The sequence below is a fragment of the Microtus oregoni genome, unplaced genomic scaffold (genome assembly GCF_018167655.1).
Source record: "Microtus oregoni isolate MIOR12 unplaced genomic scaffold, Mior012 000002F_ref0000024, whole genome shotgun sequence".
Taxonomy (NCBI): Eukaryota; Metazoa; Chordata; class Mammalia; order Rodentia; family Cricetidae; genus Microtus; species Microtus oregoni.
Window position 1 is genome coordinate 55,697,147 of NW_024543061.1, and position 19,453 is coordinate 55,716,599.

At 49.6% G+C, this 19,453-nt stretch overlaps 1 protein-coding gene across 5 annotated transcripts in view; it reads right to left on the minus strand.

Moving 5' to 3' along the window:
- Vgll4 (vestigial like family member 4) overlaps nucleotides 1–19,453 on the minus strand; it is a 114,896-nt gene that overhangs the window by 9,443 nt on the left and 86,000 nt on the right. The window contains exon 1 of one of the 5 annotated variants that reach the window (XM_041680217.1): nucleotides 5,422–5,462. The exons of the other annotated variants lie outside the window; for them this stretch is intronic. Within the exon in view, the coding sequence (XP_041536151.1) occupies nucleotides 5,422–5,435 (14 nt within the window). The 5' untranslated portion in view covers nucleotides 5,436–5,462. Of the gene's footprint in view, nucleotides 1–5,421; nucleotides 5,463–19,453 lie in introns of those variants that run through there. 5 annotated transcript variants of the gene reach the window in all.

The following is a 19,453-nucleotide window of genomic DNA, read 5'->3' on the forward strand; positions in this document are numbered from 1 at the left end:
CACATACTCCTTTCTGATGACTTGGCGCTATCAACTAAAACAATGTAAAATAACCAGGTGAGTCATCCTTTCTGATGACTTGGCACTATCAACTAAAACAATGTAAAATAACCAGGTGAGTCCAAGGCGGCTCTGGCTCTGTCTCAGGAGAGGTCCCACTCACAAGCCCCAGGCTCCCCGTTTTCCCGGGCTGGGCCTCACACTCTGACTCCAGTCCCGTTCCCCCCAGACCAGAACCGTCTGCACGTGTTTCACATCATTAGCTGAGACAACAGAAGAAACGGAAGCCGGAGAATGGGGTCTGCCATGGGACTGGGGGTGGAGCACCATGTTCTCCCCATGTTTGTCAAGCAAGAACTGGTCCACCTGTGGCCGCAAACCCCCAAGGACGACACACAAACAGGCCAAGAGCCCGTGTGCACGCCAAGCACGGTCTACAGAGCCTGGAGATCATGTGCTGCACACATGCACACTCATGCTAATGAATGGGATGCTGTTGAGATTAATAGATGCTCACTCCACATCCCCGCTGCTCCTGGGTTGCAGCTGTTTTCGTCATTATACAGTCTCTCAATGAATGATACTAAAAAGTACAACCACTATTGTGTTTTTGGCACTAAGCACTCCTTAAACTAGAGAGGGATGGAAAGCATCAGGCTCTTCCTGCCCAAGCCCAGCCGCCACATCTGATATGGGCAGAAACCTCTAGACTACTCCCTCTCCATCCAGGGACAGGCACCACTGGGCTGGCATTTATATTGTTACCCGTTAGGGAGGACTTGGGACCACTGAGATGAAGACTGGAGAGTGGGGTGAAGGAAGAGGCCAGGATGTGCCAAACATCCAGCACCAGTTCCCTACAGACCCACCTGGAAGCCTACCTGCCCCTGCCTCCCTCTCCCACACCCAGCTTTCGGGGACAAGCCTTTCTAGGGTTAGGAAAGGGAGTTCCCAATGTCCCCACAGGAAGGCTGCAGCTGACCAGGAGAGAAGATGTGGTCCCTCCAGCACCAGGGGTGATCAAACAGACCAGGGCCAGCTGATGTCTTGCCCAGCACCAGGTACAGTTTTATGAATGAACTGACTTTCAAAGAGCAGCCCCATTCTTAGGAGCAACCAGCATCAGAGGCACTCATGAGGCTGGGCAGACAGGGCAGCACCTGGGTCGGGGCTGCTGGAGAAACTCCAGGAGAGTAACCTTTGATCACAAAGCTACCAGAGAGGAAAGGGCTGCAAACGCCATCGCCACACACCACACTCTACGCTGCCACAGGGTCTTTGCAGAGCTGTCCGCTAAATCGTGGGAAGATTCCCTCCTTGATTTCCCCCACACCTTTGCAGGGGTAAAAAACAATCACTGAAAAATCACATCAGACTGTTGATGAAAACATCAGAAGCTTCATCCTACTCAAGGTGTGGGGGTGCCGCGCTTGGCAGCCACAGAGATGGCTACACAGAGCATGGACACTTGTAGGGACATGGCTTGCTTCCTCAGGCACGCCACTCGGTACAGAAAAGCTTCAGCACAAAGCCTGCCTCCTAATGAGTGACAGGTAACCGCAGAGGCCGTGTCTTTGTGCCACGTCTTCCTTTTGGAAAAACTCAGGGAACTTTATTTCTTCTTCCAGCTACCAAAAAGGTCTTTCCCTGCCTGACTTTCCAGAACTCGGCAACAAACACCAGCCTCTTCACTTTACTCTGGAGCCAGGTCCTCACCAGACGGTCAGCAGCATCACACCACGCTGCAAGTCCTTGTCCCATAGCAGTGCCTGGCGCTGAGCATCACTGCTGAGGAGCACTGAGACCCGAGCACCGGGAAAAGGCTGGCTCCTTCGGCACAGTGGTAACCTCTGAACTGAAGCCCAGGATGTGTGTGCTGGGTGAAACAAGAACAGATCACCCCAGGTCTGCGGTCCTCAGCACCTGTGTCCCATAGGAAGGTGAGGTCTTGGGCTCAGTTCCCAGCACCCATATGATGGCTCACAGCTGCTTGTAACTTCAGCTCCAGAGACTGACACCCTCTTCTGGCCTCTGTGGGTACTACACCCATGTAATGCACATACAGATACACAAGCAAAAACACCCATACATATAAAATAACACTCTAAAAGGAAAGGTAAGTCACACATAAACATTCTTTTAAATTAGCGCTACCTGTGACCCCCTCTGGAGCAGGCACCCTGCATTCCCACACGTGTAATCCACATGGCTGCACACCCACATCCTTCACAGGGGTCCCAGCACCCTGCAGCTGGTGGTGACAGGTTCCAAATTACCTCATGAAGTCTTTAATACACTGATTCAACACCAAATAAAAACCAGGAAGAAAGGGAGTCTTTCTTCTCAAGTCACCTATAACCATGACTGACCTTGAAAATTACTAACCACAACCAAAAATAACAACAAAAATCAGCCACTAAATTACCACAGAGCTAGCTACAGAACCTCGGGTATTGAGAATCTACAGCAATGAGATACGCACCTGAGAAATGATCTTTTGACACATACCATGGTTTCTATATAACAGGACCAATAAAGGGCCCAAAGGCCTGTCTATCTGGAACACACGTATTCACAATGTTTAGGGACATGATTGGCTCCAAGCATCTGGTCTATCCTCGCTGAACATTTTCCAAAAACGGGAAAGAGAGGATTTCTTTTTAAAATATTTATATATTGAACTGTAGAAATAAGCTTTAAATTACTTTAAAGAAAGATAATTTTTTGAGAATTATCCTGTTGCTTAGAAACACTACAGTATGCTAGCAACTGGATGGACTAATGACAATGTCTCCTCCATTCTTAGAAGTTCCCCATAGACACAGAGCGTGTCATTGAGGGCCTACTCCATCTTTCTCCAGGTCACAAAGCTGCCCTTCCAGGCTGCCATTTAGTATCTTGCTATGGATTCCAAGCTGGCCTCCAATTTGAGATTCTCCTGCCTCAACCTCCCTTATTAGTAGGACTGCAGGCCTGCATCGCCATCTAGAACTGTCTCTCCCCGAGCCGTGTGGTGGCTGACATCTAAGAGCAATGTCTGGTTACAATTTACTCAGTCTAAACCTTGGAGCTCTTAACAGGGAAGAAAATGAAGACAGGGACCCAACTTTCTGCTCATGGCTGATATGGCATTTGATCTAGACCTGCGGAGAGGATTCTAAGCCTCACACCTGTCCACTCTGTAAGAATCTCCAAAAGCCAGGTGGCCCTGGTTCCGCTTACGAAACGCATCCAACTGAAGTCACTGCCCCTGGAGTCCTCTGACTCCTCCTGTAGATGACAACAACAGACAGCTCAGCACTAGCTGCGGTCCCAACACTGCTCACCCCGTGACACTCAGCAGTGTTCCTCGATTCCAAAGATCCACCAGCCCCATGGTTTATTTATGTGTTATGGTAAGGGACACAATACCATTTAATGTTTCTTCAAATTTATTTTTGTGCACGAGTGTTTTCCTGCACAAGATGGTGTGGGATCCCTTAAAACTAGAGCTCCAGGTGGTTGCTAACTAATTTGTGAGTGACGGGAACTGAACTCCGGTCCTCTGCAAGAGCAGTCAGGGCCTTTAACCTCTGAGCCATCTCTCATGTTTAAGGATGCTGGTCAGTAGCAGGAAGTACATTCACACAACCATATAATATGTATCACCACCACCCCCCTCCATGAGTTCTCTGCTGCCCCCACTAAGCACCACCCTCCCGGTAGGACCACCCTGTTCCCTCCAGATGAGCCACCCATTCTTTCTTCGTACTAGAGGCCTTGCATAAGTTGACTCACGCACCGTCATTGTTTTGACTCTGGCTTATTTCATTTAGCACCATACCCTCATGGTCCAGCCATGTGCTGGTATGTGTAAGAATTTCCTGTCTTTTTAAGGCTGAATATATTCCACTGCAACAAAGACTCATGCTTTTTGTCAACCACCACTGACGGGCTTCTTCCTGCGCTGTTCCCAGCTCTTGGCTATATGAACAGAGCCACTGTAAGTCTAGGTGTACAAACAGGAACCAGTACACCCTATTTCCAGTTGTTCTATATAAACTCCCAGAAGAGGAGCTGTTGGATCGCAGGGTGATTCTTGGTCTTTGTTTTTAAAAGTTCTGGCAAACTGGTCAGTGGTGGTGCAAGCCTTTAATCCCAGCTCTCAGAGGCAAAGGCAAGTGGATCTCTGAGTTAGAGGCCTGGGCTACACAGACAAACCCTGCCTTGAAAAAACAAATAAAAGTCCTGACAACCAGTAGTCTATCAGGTTGGGTCTCTAGAACATGTCTCTCATTAGCCACCTGTCCACGAGCACAGAACTAATAAAGCCTTCTTAAAAACAGCCTACCTGGGGCTGGGGAGATGGTTCAGAGGTTAAGAGCACTGACTGCTCTTCTAGAGGTCCTGAGTTCAATTCCCAGCACCCATATGGTGTTCATAGCCACCTATAGTGGGATCTGATGCTCTCAGATGGCATAAAGTCATACATGCAGCTGGAGCACTAGTATACATAAAATATATAAACCTTTAAAAAAATTTTAAAAAATCAGCTTACCTGGGTTGTGAGAGCAACACTCACAGACACTGGGACCATGGCCTCTTCCTAGACCACCAGAGGAGCAGAGGCCATGATCAGCTGAGAGCTTCTGGGAGACCCACAGCCACACAGCTGCGGTTCTCATTTCTTGCTTCAAGTCTTCTGAGGGTGGCTAAAGTTAACTATAATGACTACCACTTGTGTGGCAGCGGCAGCAGCAGTGTGTGGCAGGACCAGATCCTCAGCGTGTCTACACCATTCCACACAACAAGGGCACTCACTCCAACCTGCTGGTCCCTCTGCCTGGTGCAGCTTAGCTGGGCAGAGGGAGCTTGGTAGAGCTACTGTCCAAGATCCCCAGAGCTGGGACAAAAGCATTTTCTATCAGACCCAAGAAGCCAAGAATAGTGCCTGGGGGTGGGGGACCCTGAGTGGAGTGTCCAGAGGAAAGGCCCCACTGCTGAGGTCAGAGCCTCCAGACATCATCAAGTGCTTTTATTTATCGTTACCTTCTTTTAAGAATAAATTTGAGAGCAGAAGCATGAGCCTGGCATCTGGTCTGAGGAGGAGGAACAGGGCCCCCAGCAGCTGCTCCCCTCCAACCAGACCCTGTCATGTGACAGTTGCACCTGAACCTGGGCTCCTTCACTCTGCCAGCTCCCTCCACACCCCACTCTCCCGACAACCCCCTCGTCCTTGCAGGAGGTTCTGGTGGCTACACGACTGGGCTTGGGACAAGGTGCTAGGCGGCCAGGAGACAGGGACCGGAGGACCGTCCCTGCTGCGCCCATCAGCTCTGTCTTCCCCAGCTTAAATCAATTACAGCTGAAAATACAGCACTGCCATCTGCTTTGAAAACGGCAGGATAAGGGAATAAAATGAAAGGGGGTTTTGGTACTAACCTCACTTTAATCATTGCCAAGGAGCATGAAGACAGCCCAGCGTCCTCCCACAAGAAAGCCTGGGGCCTCACAAACTTGGCAGGCACAACAGGCCCGCGCCCCGTCAGAATAAGAGTCCCCCCCCCCCAGGAGGGTGTGAGGTGCGGGGCCGCCCGCCCCGCGCTGCAGGGGAAGCTTCCTGCGGGCCTGGGAGAGGCTGGGAACTCCTGGGAGGCGTTATTTACAGAGTGCCGCCTGCCAAGTCCGTTGCATGCATCGCTGCAGTTCCATTTTCAGAGAAAACAGATCTGCTGTCAGAATTACAGCAAGCCACTTCCTCTTTCTTTGTTCCCCTACCTTCCATAACATCAGGCTTTTAGCAAACTCTACAACTTGGCCAAAGGAAATGCTGGCAGGAAGGGGCGAGGCAGGAGGGAGGGGACAGGCCTGCAGTTCGGCTTCTGTGGGTTCTCTGGTCCTCTCGCCCTCCTTGCAGAGCCAACTTGAGAGGCTGTTCTCTTGGAAGGGCTGAAGGCCAGCACTGCAGACACAGCTAGTCTGGGTGCCCACACTATTTCTTCCTACCTGCAGGTTCATGAACCTCACCCCCGGCCAGCAGCCTCAGTTACTAGGAGAGTCAAGGGCCCATCTGGTTCCTTTAGCTCCAAAGGAGGCTTCCTTACAACGTGCATGGGCCTGCTGGCTGCTTTCACAAGGCAATATAGCCTGCACAAGCTAGACCTGTAGCAGAGAAAGAGGAGAGTACCCCAATGAAAGAGCATTTCTTGTGGGAGGAAACCGCATTGGGGGTGGGGAGAGGGAGAGGGAGAGGGAGAGGGAGAGGGAGAGGGAGAGAGAGAGAGAGAGAGAGAAGGGGGGGGGGGACCGTCTTCCAGTCCCACCAACTGTCACTGTCTGTAGCAACTGTGTCCATAACACTGCATCTCAGGAGTGAAACTTTCTAGTAAATGCCGCATCCATCAAGGCCCAGGGAACATCTGGTAAAATGGTTAAATAAAAACAATTTCATTTTTTATTTCAGAGTTTACTAAGAGTACCCAACAAGAGACTAGTAACACACTCCTGGCTCAGCTCTGCGGGAAAGGCCCTGGAAGGAAAGAGCGGCGGCAGACAGCCAGGGTACCCTTCCACTAAGTGAGGAGCCCTGTCCAGCTTCTGAGCTCCACCCCACAGTCAGACCCACCTCTCGACCCAGGCTAAACCCTCCAGCTCCCCCTCCTCTAATGCAGGAGGCTGCCAGAAAGAGCCCAGATAAACAGACCGGTGAAGTCCACTCAAATAAGGTTCCTTCATTTCCTAATGTACATGTAAAGTACACTGCCCTGCCCTACACGTGTTATGGGAATTACCAACACAGTTCAGTCCTTTCTAGAGTGGTTCTAGAAGGCTTTCCTGCTAAAGAACAAGATCCAGTGAGCAATCTACTCACTTCCAAAGAAAGAAACCGGGTTGGGGGAGGGGAGTGGGTGCCGGACTCCGACTCCAGCATCATTCACCACGGGCAATCAATCCACCTTGGGCTTGTTTTTTGTTTGTTTGTTTTTTGTTTGTTTTTTTTTTTGCTATCATTGTTTTTTGTTTTTGTTTTTTTTTTTTAAAAAAGTGTCTTTCTCACTGGCTTGAAACTCACACCTAGTAAGTAGGCTGTGCTGACTGCTGAGGAGCTCCAGGGATCTGCCTCCCCAGCACTGGGGTTACAGTGGGGGCCCCCAACCAGCTTTTCCATGTGCTCCTGGGGATGGAAAAACTCAAGTATGCTTGCTTGCAAGGCAAGCACTTCATGGACTGGGCCATCACCCCAGCCTGAAAGGTCTTTCTTTTCCAAACACTGTAAATATTTGAAAGACTTCAGAAGCCAGAAGTGTGACAGTCACAGCCACAGAAGAAGACACATGGCCAGCAGGTACACCTGGAGAGCTGCTGAGCTCTGTATGAAGATGAAAAGTCCTACATTTAAGTAAGTGAGAAACAGTCGTTACTGGGAAGATGCAGGAACGGATAGGTTCACACAGGTCATCAGACACCAAACGGGTACCCTCCGACCCACAAATTCCACTTTCAGAAAAATGGGATATGAGAGATGAACAGGATGGGGATGCCAAAGAGGCCTGCAAAGCCCAGACAAACCTGAACAGCCCCAGTATCTTTACTTGCTAGCAAGTTCTTTGGTCACCAGCAACATGAAAACAAGACTTGGAACCGTCAAAGAGACACTGAACTGGAATGACACTGGCATTTCTTGGAAATGCAAGGAGTTAACCAATCTTATCTAAAGAAAGGAAAAATGAGGCGGACCTCGGGAATCCCAGGAGAAGTGCCCCTGGCCCTGCCCACTCCCAGCACTTGGGAGCACACTCACCAGCCCCATGAAGGAACAGTGATGAACAAGCCTAAAGTCCTGAGACCATGCAAAGCCAGCAGGACACTTGCCCAGCATGAGCTCCCGTGTTCAGTCATCGACAGATAAACCAGGTGTGGTGGTGCGCCTGGCATCCCAGCACTGGAGAGATGAAGGCAGAAGGAGCAGAGGTCACCCTTGGGAGCAGAGTGAATTTGAGGCCAGTGTATTCTCAACTGCAGCAACCATTTCAGTTGCGGACTAAGTGTGCTGCTGCTGGAAACAAGATCCCCAGCACACACGCAAACGTTTCCCCAGTACAGACATGCACACGTTTCCAGTTCTCAGTCTACAGAACCCAACTAGGATGTAGCTCCGTGCTTGGCCTCCTGGGTCCCATCCCCAGCACGTCAGGGACAAAGAGAGAAGGGGCAGCGGCGGGGGAGGGGGGTTGGTATTAACCTGAGCTTCAAACGAATTAGCAACAAGTAAACAACTGGCAACCACAGGGAAACAATCTATTTTGGTTGGGTTAGGACGGAAAAAAAAGCTTTGTCATGAATAAATAAAAGCACTGGGTTTTTTTTTTTTGTTTGGTTGGTTTTTATTTTTGTTTTTAAGTTAAACTGTCCAACTAGTTAGCTGGAAATAGTAGCCTCTGGAGAATTGGTCAACCTATGAGAAAGAAAGCCACCCTAAGGCAGAGGTGACCTGCTGGGTTTACCTAGCAGCTCAGCCAGTGTGACGCCCCCAAACCTAATGGTTCCTTCAGTATCCCTTTCTTTGACTTTCCCTCATGCCCCCTCTGGGAGCTCAGCCTCCCCCACATGGCAACCACACACCAGCCCTAAATCCCCTCTTTATTCATCTTATGCAGAGGGTCTTCCACTCCTCCACGATGTGAAGGGAGGGTGCATTCAGTAGAAACTGTACTCTTCAGCTCTCTTCCTGGGCTGGCACTGTGTAGTGAGATCTTCCCAGGTACCTGCATACCAAAGCACCCCGATCAGCCAGCCGTACACTGACCAGATTAGGGAGCTAACATGCTTAGTTACAATGGGTTGATCAGGACAGCACTCCACCATCAGTGGCAGATATGGTGTCGTCTCAGTGTTCATGGACAAGCAGCCCCTGACATTGGATCAACAGGAGAGTTCATGAGTGCTGACCTTCCAGGACAATTCCTGGGTCCTCTAGTACCAAAACTTGCCGCCCAACTCTCTCCAGAACAACTCTCCTATAAAAGAATCTCTAAAGCAACATGTTTGTAACTTCACCCTGCCCTAAAAATATCAATTAATTTAAACAAAGGAATAAAGAAAAAGCATTAGAGAGCTAAAAGAAAACAAGCCAAGAGTCCCAGCTGCTTGGAAGGCAGGGACAGAAGAAGCACTGGGAGTTTTAGGCAACGTAAGCATATAGAGCTACAAACTACCTGTAGAAGGTGTCACTGACAGTGAAGAAGGCTTTGGTAGACCACATCATCATCTACACAAGTAGGAAACAAAGATGCTGGGATGTGGGGCAGTTACCAGGCACGAGCCGCCAGAAGGTGCTGTGGTCTGTTCACTGTGGGCCGCTGAGTAGTTCACGGGTGAATGCCGTCCGGAATGTAGAGTGTTGTTGTCGGGGACATGGGAGTGGGTGGGAAGGGTAAGTGCTGAACGGACAGCTTAGAACAACCAGATTTAAAGTCGAGGCCATGGAATGTGTGGAGATCTCGCTGCTGGGAGCCCCCAAGGATACCCGCACCAGAGCTGTCCGGGGTATGATTGGGAACCGAATGCATTAAGATGTCATGGGCAATGGTTTCAAATGATGAAGGTCACAAGGGAAAGCAGAGCCATTCCATGTACTCGGCCTGACTTGTGTCAGAGTTGCCTGTCACACAGGCAGACAACCCATGCTTAGCTGCCCTGAAGGTGACGGACAACACAGATCTCCATCAATTCTTTTAAATTTTAACCACAGTGTTTCCATGAAAGTCCAGGGAGGTGCTTACTGGGAAAAGGAGTTTGTTGCAACAGACTCTTCCATCCTTGAAGGTCACTCAAGGAGTGTGGATTTTATTCTGTAGTCAAGGAGACACAGCCCATGGACAAACCCAGCAGTGTCCCACACACAGGTCCTAGAAAAAGACCTGTCAGCAGAGCTTAGCTTGCTTGCCTCTGAATCCTTTCACCAAGGTGCAGCTGCCCCGTGGCTTGGAGGGGTCCTGCTGTCACCTGCCCTATTCACAGCTTTCCCAGAAATAAACTACCAAAAAGGACCCGAAGCAGGAAGTTAGAGAGTTAAGCTGTGACTGGCATGGGTCCTGGGCTGTCACTCAGAAGCAACTAAACAAGAGTGAATCTGCTAGAAAGTGGAGCCCTGGGTGGAAGGGTTGGTGGCGAACGGGAAGGACACGTGGTGCAGACCTGCTTGTTTTACCAAGATAAGAGTGTTTACTCTTTTTTTTTTAAAGGTTTTAAAAAATAGTGGGCAGTGATGACACACGCCTTTATCCCAGCACTCAGGAGGCAGAGACAAGCGGATCTCTGTTAGTTCGAGGTCAGCCTGGTCTACAGAGCGAGTTCAGGAATAGTCAGAGTGGTTACACAGAGAAACCTTGTCTCAAAATTTAAAAAAAAAATGTATTTGAGCGTTTGAATGCATGTGTGTGTGTATGTATATGAATTAGTGTGCATGGTACCCACAGAGGCCCTGAAGGGAGTATCAGATCCCACCCACCATGTGGATTTTTAGAACTGAACCTTGGTTCTCTGGAAGAGCAGTCATCTCTTCAGTCACATATACTTGTACTTTTTCTTCTTTTTATCTGAGATGAAGTCTGACTGTGTCGCTGCTCTAGAAGTACTGGGCCACCCCAGCAATTCCCCTGCTTTCCAGCGTCCTCCCCACAGTGATACTGATGCTCGCCCCACCATAGCCAATGTCTCACTTCTACACACCTCACATCATGTTCTACCGGGACTGGTGCCAGCTGCAGGAAAAAAGTAACTAGAAGGATGGGGGGGCGGGCAGCATTTTCACTCCTCAGAGTTGACACCAAGATTAAGACTGGCAGGTCCAGGATGCAGGCTGAATGAGGCACCTCCACAGGTTCAAGGGGTTCCTGGGGTTACTGTTCTGGAAGATGGGGTACGGGCGGGGCACAGGATGGCAATAGTGGACTCTGTCACAGCCTGGAAATGAACACCATGGCTGCAGAACACAAGGAGGCACCATAGGCAATGCTACCTAAGACATTACACATCTAAAAATTATTCTTCTTTTTGAGATAGAGTTTTACTATGTAGTCCTGGCTGGCCTTGAACTCACAAAGATCTGCTTGCCTCTGGAGTGGTGGGATTGAAGGCTTGTACCATGAAAGCCCAGTTTGTAAAATTCATCTCCATCAAAAGGAAGAGAGCTTCAAGGGCTCTTGTTCCTTTCATATTCCAGGGGTGACCTAGCCACTAGGAGTACCTGACATTGCACTAGATACGAAGCCTTTGACTGAACGAGGGAGTCCAGCCCTGCCATAGAAGAGCTACATCAGAGAGGGGACAAAGAGAGGCACACAGTGACAACAACAATATCCTATAAAGAAGTTTCTGAATGGCTCAGGAGCCTGCAGGCTCAGTTGAGGCCCTAAGCTGTGGGGCAGGCTGCAGCCAGGGAACTCAGTGATCTCCCCTAGCTGACCAGGAGCCACTTCAGAAACGTGATCCAGAAGGAGGTCTGTGTGAAGAGAGGGGGTCTTCAATATGACCTTGGCGGGGGCTTCCATGAAAAAGAGTCAGCAGACCATGCCAATATAACATAATTTCAATGTGGAGCTGGGGGCAGGAGGCAGGGGATGACTTCTGAGATAGAAGAAAGCTCTTTATCAACCACACACATGAAGGAATGTGACACAGGGGTGTATGTGCAAAAGGAGGCAGATCTCACCATAGATAACAATATGGCAATCTCCTAGGTGGAGTGGCAGTGTTAAACCACAGCCTGCACAGACTCAATGAAAGGGTCAGTGCAACAAGAAAGACAGCCTGGAAGCACAGAGACAGCAACAGGTATGAGGCGTAGAGACTGTGTGCTGTGTGCGCCAGGTTCCACGCCGTGGGGAGGGAGTGCCCTGAAGGGAATGAACAGCCTTCTCCAGAGTCTGTGTTAGTCCTCAGGGAAATGGACTAGCTCTCAAAAGCCACTGTCTTCTGTTTCCCCTCTGTTTCCCCCACGATACAGCACAAAGCCCTCACTGGAAGCAGCCAAAACTCTTGGCTTCCGCCTCTGGAGCAGGAAGCTACACAAACTTCTTTTTATTGCAAATTAAACTGCTCTGGGTATTTTGTTAAAGCAATGGGATCTCTGAAAGATCCTGGGTAGCCAGGCATGGTGGCACATACCCTTAATCCTACCACTTGGAAGGTAGAAGTAGGAGGATCAAAGTCAGCCTGGATCTTCATAGTGAGTTCCAGGGCAGTCAGAGCTACATTTAGTAATGAGACCCTGTCTCCAAACAAACAAAACCAGAGACAGTGGAAAGATCCTAGGATGAGTGGCCCCAAAGCAGGAAGGGGACAAAAGGAAGTAAGAGGGCTCATAGAAGTGTCTATCAAAAGAGGAGGTCACACACAGCATGGTGTTGTGTGTCCCCCAAATCTGCTACAGTAAGTCCCTAGTGAAGGTAAGAAGGGAAATGCCACTGAACTCACTGAACTTGTGAGCAGAGCATGGGGAAACCTGGCCTAGCTTCCTCAACTGCTCAGCCCACAGCCCTGATAGCCCCCAGTGTTGAAGATGGCACTCAGTGTTCCTGTATCAGGGAATTACTCGGCCACTTCATTCTAATAGTTCAGCTTTACGGGTCTGACAGTTTACAGCAGAATTCTAAAATCAAATGCTCGTTTGGTCGGCCACTGTCTCTGAGAGAAGTTATGCACCATGGTGGATAACACTGGATCTAAACAACAGATGTCAAATGACAGGTGTTCGTCACTTGCCGTCCCTGGAGACCTAAGACCAGTGTGCGGCATGGCATGGCAGCTTGCAGTCCTCTTCTGAGTCCTCCTACAGAAAGAGGGAACAGTGCTGTGGTTCCTTCTTACTAGGGCACTAATCCATCTGAACAGGGCTCACCTTCCTGGCCTCATCTAACCGCATCAGCTCCAAAGACCATCACCCTGGAGGACAGGGCTTCGACAAAGATGTTGAAGGAACACAATCCAGACAACAGATCCCCCTCCCCAGCACTGTTTCCCTGTGTCTGACCCAGAATCTGACAAGTTACATAGACACACCTCTGTGCGTTCAGCAGCTCTGACGACAGACAGCCTCAACAAGGGCTGAACCCTGGCACTTGCTGACATAATGAGAGCAGACGGACTTGTACAAACACCCAGCTCTGAAACTGTCTCTGCAGGGGTTCGTTAGCTTCCCGCCCTCCCCTCTAGGATTGGAGACAACTGTTGCTATGTAGCCCAGGTTGACCATGAACTCTCCAATCCCCTGCTTCAGCTTCCCATGTACTGGGTTCACAGGTGTGCGCCAGCCACCGTGCCTGGCAGTCTAATGCCATCTCCTGGGTCTCTTCAAGGGAGGCAAGAAGAAGCCCAAGCAGTAGAAGCAGAACAGAGGCCCCACTTCTCTGCCAGGCAGCACAGGGGGGTGGGGGTGGGATCCAGAATTCGGACCCTCCTTTGGACAGGTGCCTCCCTCCCTCCCGCCAGACCCCAGTGCAGTAAGACAACTTGAAGCTCTGAGTCTGCTGGGGAGACAATGTGTCGGATGTGAGAATTAAGTGTTTCCGCCCAACAACAGCAAAGCAGGAGCCAAGCACTGTGCCCGCTCAAGTGTAAACACCAGAGCTCCACCAGCCTCCTCCTGCCCTGTGCAGCAAGGAGATTCCAGAGGAGAGGAGGTGCCCAGGGACCCACACCCAGCCCAACCCCTCAGCACTGTCTTTATCTTTCCTCTTCCCTCAGTTGGATCTTTCAGAGACCTCAGAGAGCAGCACTTTATTCCAGGACAGGCCAGCTCTGTGCTGCAGTAGGAAGAGAATGAACCAAGCAATGCCCAGATTAACTGTCTCTGCTCCCCACAGCTAGAATCTGTGTCCCCAGCTGAGCGCTCCAGGCTTGGGGAGGGAAGCCAAAGCTCGGCGCTGTTATGTTCCCTCTAATTTTGAATAAATGTCTTCGGCTTAACCCATCAATCTAAACACACTCCTGTTTTATGATTTTAATGTGTCCCTTTAGAACGTGATCCTGCACACACCCATGCTCCTGGCAAGTCCTTCTTCCCCAAGGTTCTGACCCACTTCTGCAACCCCTAAGACACAGACCACAGCCACAAAGCTGGCCAGTCCCCTCACAGCCTGGACGATATTGCTCTGGTTCTGTCCTCTGGCTCCTGACACCCTTGGCATTTCTTCATTTAATGTGTTATGTGTTATTCAGCCAGAAAAATGCCAGGAGCAAGATGGTGACCTGCCTGAGCATCTCTCTGTGGAAGACTCTTAAGGCAGAGGCGATGCCTGCTGGGAAAAGGCTGATGTCAGCTCTCCTAGAACAGCTCCCCGCTAGGATAAGGCGGCCTTTGTTTTCAGCTCAACTGTGAAAATGAGAAAATGCCTCCAGCCTGACAAACAAGAAACCCACACAGCCCAGGTCAGGCCTGTGACCTTTACTTAAAGGTACCCACACTTCATCAGCAAAGGCTGTCGACAGAACCCAGGGGGTGTGGTTATGATCACCCAAGTCACCATTAGAAATCAGCTGTGTGCCCAGCACTGTTCAGGCTAGTTCCCAGCGCTTACTAAAATGTGAAAGGCACAGTTAATCTCAGACAAAGCAGCTCTGAGTTTGTACTTCTCTGTCAAACACATGTAAGTGGGAGGGGATTTAAACAAACAAAGAAAATCTCAACTTAGCAGTATCTTAGTTTCTGAGTTACTGTTTAGAGTAACTGAGAGCAAGGCTGTAAAATAGTCCCTTAGATCCCCAGGACATTTTCAGGGATATTGGTGAGACTACATAAAGCTCAGGACAGAGCGAGCATGGCTCTGAACCCATTTCAGATGTGGGCACCCGGGGAAGCTATGGCGGAGAGAGAAGACACATAATTTCAAAGGTTCCACGAAGCAACCTTTGATCAACAATTCTTGATTTTAAAAAATTTATTTATAAATGGTATTTATGTGTCCATGTACACACACGATATAAAGGAGTCTTTTCATAAACTTAAAGCACTCAGGAGGCAGAGACAGGCGGATCTCTGTGAGTTCAAGGCCAGCCTGGTCTACAGAGCGAGTTTTCAGGACAGCCAGGGCCACACAGGGAAACCCTACTGAGACAGGGTCTAAGGAATTCCAGACTGGCACTGAGTGTGTAGTCAAGGACGACCTTGAACTTCTGGGGATAGGGGCGTAGAGCAAGTCTGGTTTTATGAGGTGTGGGGAGAGTCCAGGGCTTCCCGCATGCTACCCAAGCACCCTACCAACTGCGCTACGTCACCCCCCAGCACATTAAGACAGATTCTAAGATACTCCCCTTTAAATCTTTGAAGCAAAGATACTACTGGTTTGTGCTATTATTTCAAATTTCAGTCAGAAAATTTAAGAATTTAAATAATTAAAAATGTGCTTTCCTGGGCTACAGAAAACTCTGTCTGGGACTGGGGGTGCAGCTCCCGTCTGGCAGGCATAAGATTCTGGGCCCCGGTTGCAGCACTGCAAACTGATTTTTGTTTTATTTTTAAAGAAAAGCAGGACAGGGAGATGGTTTGGTGGGTCTTTGCTTAGTGCTCAAGCACAAAGGCCAGAGTTTGGACCCAGCACCCACATAAAAAAAGCTGGGAGCCGGGCTGTGGTGGCGCACGCCTTTAATCCCAGCACTCGGGAGGCAGAGGCAGGCGGATCTCTGGGAGTTCGAGGCCAGCCTGGTCTACAAGAGCTAGTTCCGGGATAGGCACCAAAGCTACAGAGAAACCGTCTCGAAAAAAACCAAAAAAAAAAAAAAAAAAAAAAAGTTGGGAATGGCAACCTGTGTAGCCAGCTGGGGAGCTTCAGGTTCATGATAGACTCTGCCTCAAGAGAAGAAGATGGAGAAAAAGAGGAGACCTCTTGTTCCTTGTCTGCTCTTACACGGTTCTCTTCTGTCCTGCGAGCAGCGAGCTGGACAGCCGCTCTCTTTCCGCTGTCCCTGTAGACTGTTCACTTCTCCAGCCCCCAGTACCACACGCCCCTTCTACACAGCCTAAATGAACAGCTGTCACCCTCAACCTCACAGTATGTGCAATTGTGTTGATTGTACAGGAACTTCAGACTGTCCAAAAGCACAAGGGAGACTCAAACACATGCCATAGATGCCACCGTAAGGCTGCTTCTAGGGGCAGTGTGTGGGAAAGCCAGGCACTGCTATCACCTCAGTTGAGGCGGGCCCTCAACTGAGTGACAGAGGCCCCATGCTCATGTCTGAAAAAGGGGGATAGCAGGAATACCAACACCCCAGAATAAGGTTCATGCCCGTGACACATCACCTGGGCGGCACATAGTAGGCACTCATGGCTACTGCCACAGAGAGGCTGTTTCTAGCAGTGGCCATCATGATGAGTGACAGGAGGTCCATGCCCTCTACAGTGTACCTCAGCATACCAGCTGCCCCTTGACGCCTCTGCTGCTTCCCTCATGGTCCCAGCAAAGTGAAGGAGGCAACACCAGCCCAACAGCTCAGTCTCCTCCGAGTTGAAGTTCTGAGATGCAGGATTGTTTCTGTGGCTTTTGAAAGTTTGTAGAATTAAAAGCCCGTTTGGTAGCACACATTGGGACCTAGGGGACTCAGGAAACAAGAAGCTGGGCCACTTCCAGGGATAAGGCAGGGCGCACAGTTAAGTCTACATGGGACAGTAAGAACTATGGGCTCTGCAAAGCAGAAGGTGCCACCAGCTCCTCTGCCCGAGTAAAAAAAAATCTGCCTGAGTAAAAAAACCCAAAAGAAAGCACAGCCCCCACCAGAGCCAGTGATCAACTTCTCCCCTCAGACGCCAGATTCTTGCTTTCAAACACTTTCCCCTACCTTCTGAAAGACCGAGAGAGTCCCAGTTTGGGATTCGTTTGTTCCACTTTCCCTCACAGAGAAAAGTCCCAAAGCCAGTCAAATTAGCACAGTTGCATGTTACCAGCTGCTGGCCCTCAGCTTGCACTACTACAGACTTTCTAGGCAGCTTTAATTACTCTAAGTGCTGGGAGTTCCCTTAAGGGCTGTGTACATGGGACTAGCAAGTGCACTGGGGAGTATGGGGGCACCTGGACTGCTATGCGGCTATGAACACGGACATGACACTGGTGTAAAGGGTTATACCACACGCTGTTGCACGAAAGTGCCAGTGCCCATGTGCATGTAAGGTAAAGTCACACTTGCTCTCAAGTAGCACAGGAGGCTAGTGTCTCCCAGGGGAGGCCACACTTTGCCCAAGCACACTTTCTAAGACTGTTTCACAACTGCAAGCATGTTAACATCGTAAAGATAAAATAGAGCAGGGTGGTGATGGTGCACACCTTTATTCCCAGCACTCAGGAGAGGCAGAGGAAGGTGATCTCTGAGTTGGAGGCCAGCATGATTTATAAAGCAAGTTCCAGGACAGTCACAGCTAGCTGCAGAGAGAAACACTGTCTCAAAAAACAAAAATAAATAAAATCAACAAAGGTAAGGGGGAAACAATCTAGAACTCGATGCAAACATCAGCGAATAACTGAAAGCATTCTTATCAAGAAGAGGCAACAGTATCTAAAGTCACAAGAACATGGAGAGACACCAGCAACCACACCAAACCCCTTTTAGGGTTTCTCAGAGTGGCACCTGAGTGAGGGCAGAGCAATCTGGAAGCACACACTGGGAGGCTGGCCTGGAGGAGTGAGCTGGCAGTGCAAGGGGTTCTGACTTGGGGAGAAGGTCAGATGAGTAGTGGGACGGAAGGAAGAACTCTGTAGGATGGGACCAGCAGTCTGGACAGGAGCTCAGGGCTTTCCCATGGGAAGTGTCTAGAAAACAGGCTAAGCAGGGCCCCCTAAGTAGATGGCCCCATGCTAGGACTGGCTGCCCACATAAACACTACAAGTCACAGTGGCTCCTGAGCTTAAAACGTAGCTTGGGCAACTGAGAACATGGAAATCTCCATTTTTCTTAATTTAACTTTTAACTTTGTGGTGCTGGGGACTGTAACAAATGTTTCAAATGCTCTGCCACTGAGCCACACGCTCCCAGCCCCCAAATTTTGTTCCTTGTTTCTAAGTTTGTATCAAAGGTTGTGGTTAGTGCCCACTGTATCAGAGGACTCAAGAGACACCATAGTAAGCATAAATCACCATGTGACGCCCAGTACCCAACACTGGGCTTCTGACCAGGTCAATAGGAACCGGAGCCCTGCCTCAGAACCACTTGCGGGCTCCACCTCTACTGGACAGCAGCACCATGGAGTCTCTGCTGGTGGCTCAAACTTTGCTTCAAAGGCATGCTCTCCTCAGAAGTGCAGCAATTCCCTTCACATGGAGCAAACATGACACACTTTACTTGTACACCATTAGCAATTCTAGAAAGCTAGAACATGCACACTTTACAATCTCTTTCAAGATATAAATACAGGAGGACCATTCCTGACTCGAAAGCTAAGAGCTCCTACTGTTCTCTTAGCCACAAAAACAAAGAACATGCCACAGCTCAAACAAGACACATCTCATAAACCAATCAACATACTAAGTACCAACAACAAGAGTGAGCAAAATTGAGGAAAACACCCAATGTCAGTCTCTGACCTCCACACATACCTACGCACCTGCACCAACCCATATGCATGCATGCATGGTACACAGAGAATTTATGATGTGTATTTTAATACAATTTTAAAAATAGGGAAAAAGCCACCTAGCTATGGGAGCCCAGAGAGTCTGGCAGAATGAGGGTGCAGTTTCTATTTTCTTCTAACTTTGTGTAATGATGCTAATCGGGAGCTGTGCACCTAACCTGATGACTGTTTTCTTGTTTTGGCAGTGCTGGGAGCTGAGCAGAGGACCTTGTACATCCAGGCAGGGTCCGCCACGCACAGAGCAGCACTCCTAGCCCTCACAGTGCTACTGTGCAGGCTTAAAGCTATTCAGAGTGTCAGCACAGGCCAGTATTGCAAGCTCTTGTTTTCAATCACCAAGTTCCAGAGCTGTTTTAACACTCTCACACTGTAAACTACAGCCAGGTGTGGTGGTGCTGGCCTATAATCACTGTGTTGGGGAGGGAGGGAGGGAGGGAGGGAGGGAGGGAGGGAGGGAGGGAAGGAAGGAAGGAAGGAAGGAAGGAAGGAAGGAAGGAAATGAGGGACAGAGCTACCGTGAGTTCAAGGCTGGTGTGGGCCACCTAAGATCCATCCTCAAGGACACAAAGCAGAGCACTGACCCCACCAGGCTTACTGAACTAAGTGTATAATCTAACAAGAAGGCGTAATCACTGCCCCCATGGGACGTCAAAGTGTGCCAGGGCACCCAAAGACACACACACTCTCTAACACTCAACACCACACACCACTGCTGTCATAGCTGGCATCTGAACACTGAGGTCATTGACGATAAAAAGCCGTAGCTTCCACCAAGGAAGTCTTTACCTGCTTTAACTCTGAGGGTCTCTATCTGCTAAACTGATCGTTGCCACCTTGCAGTAAAGACACTGG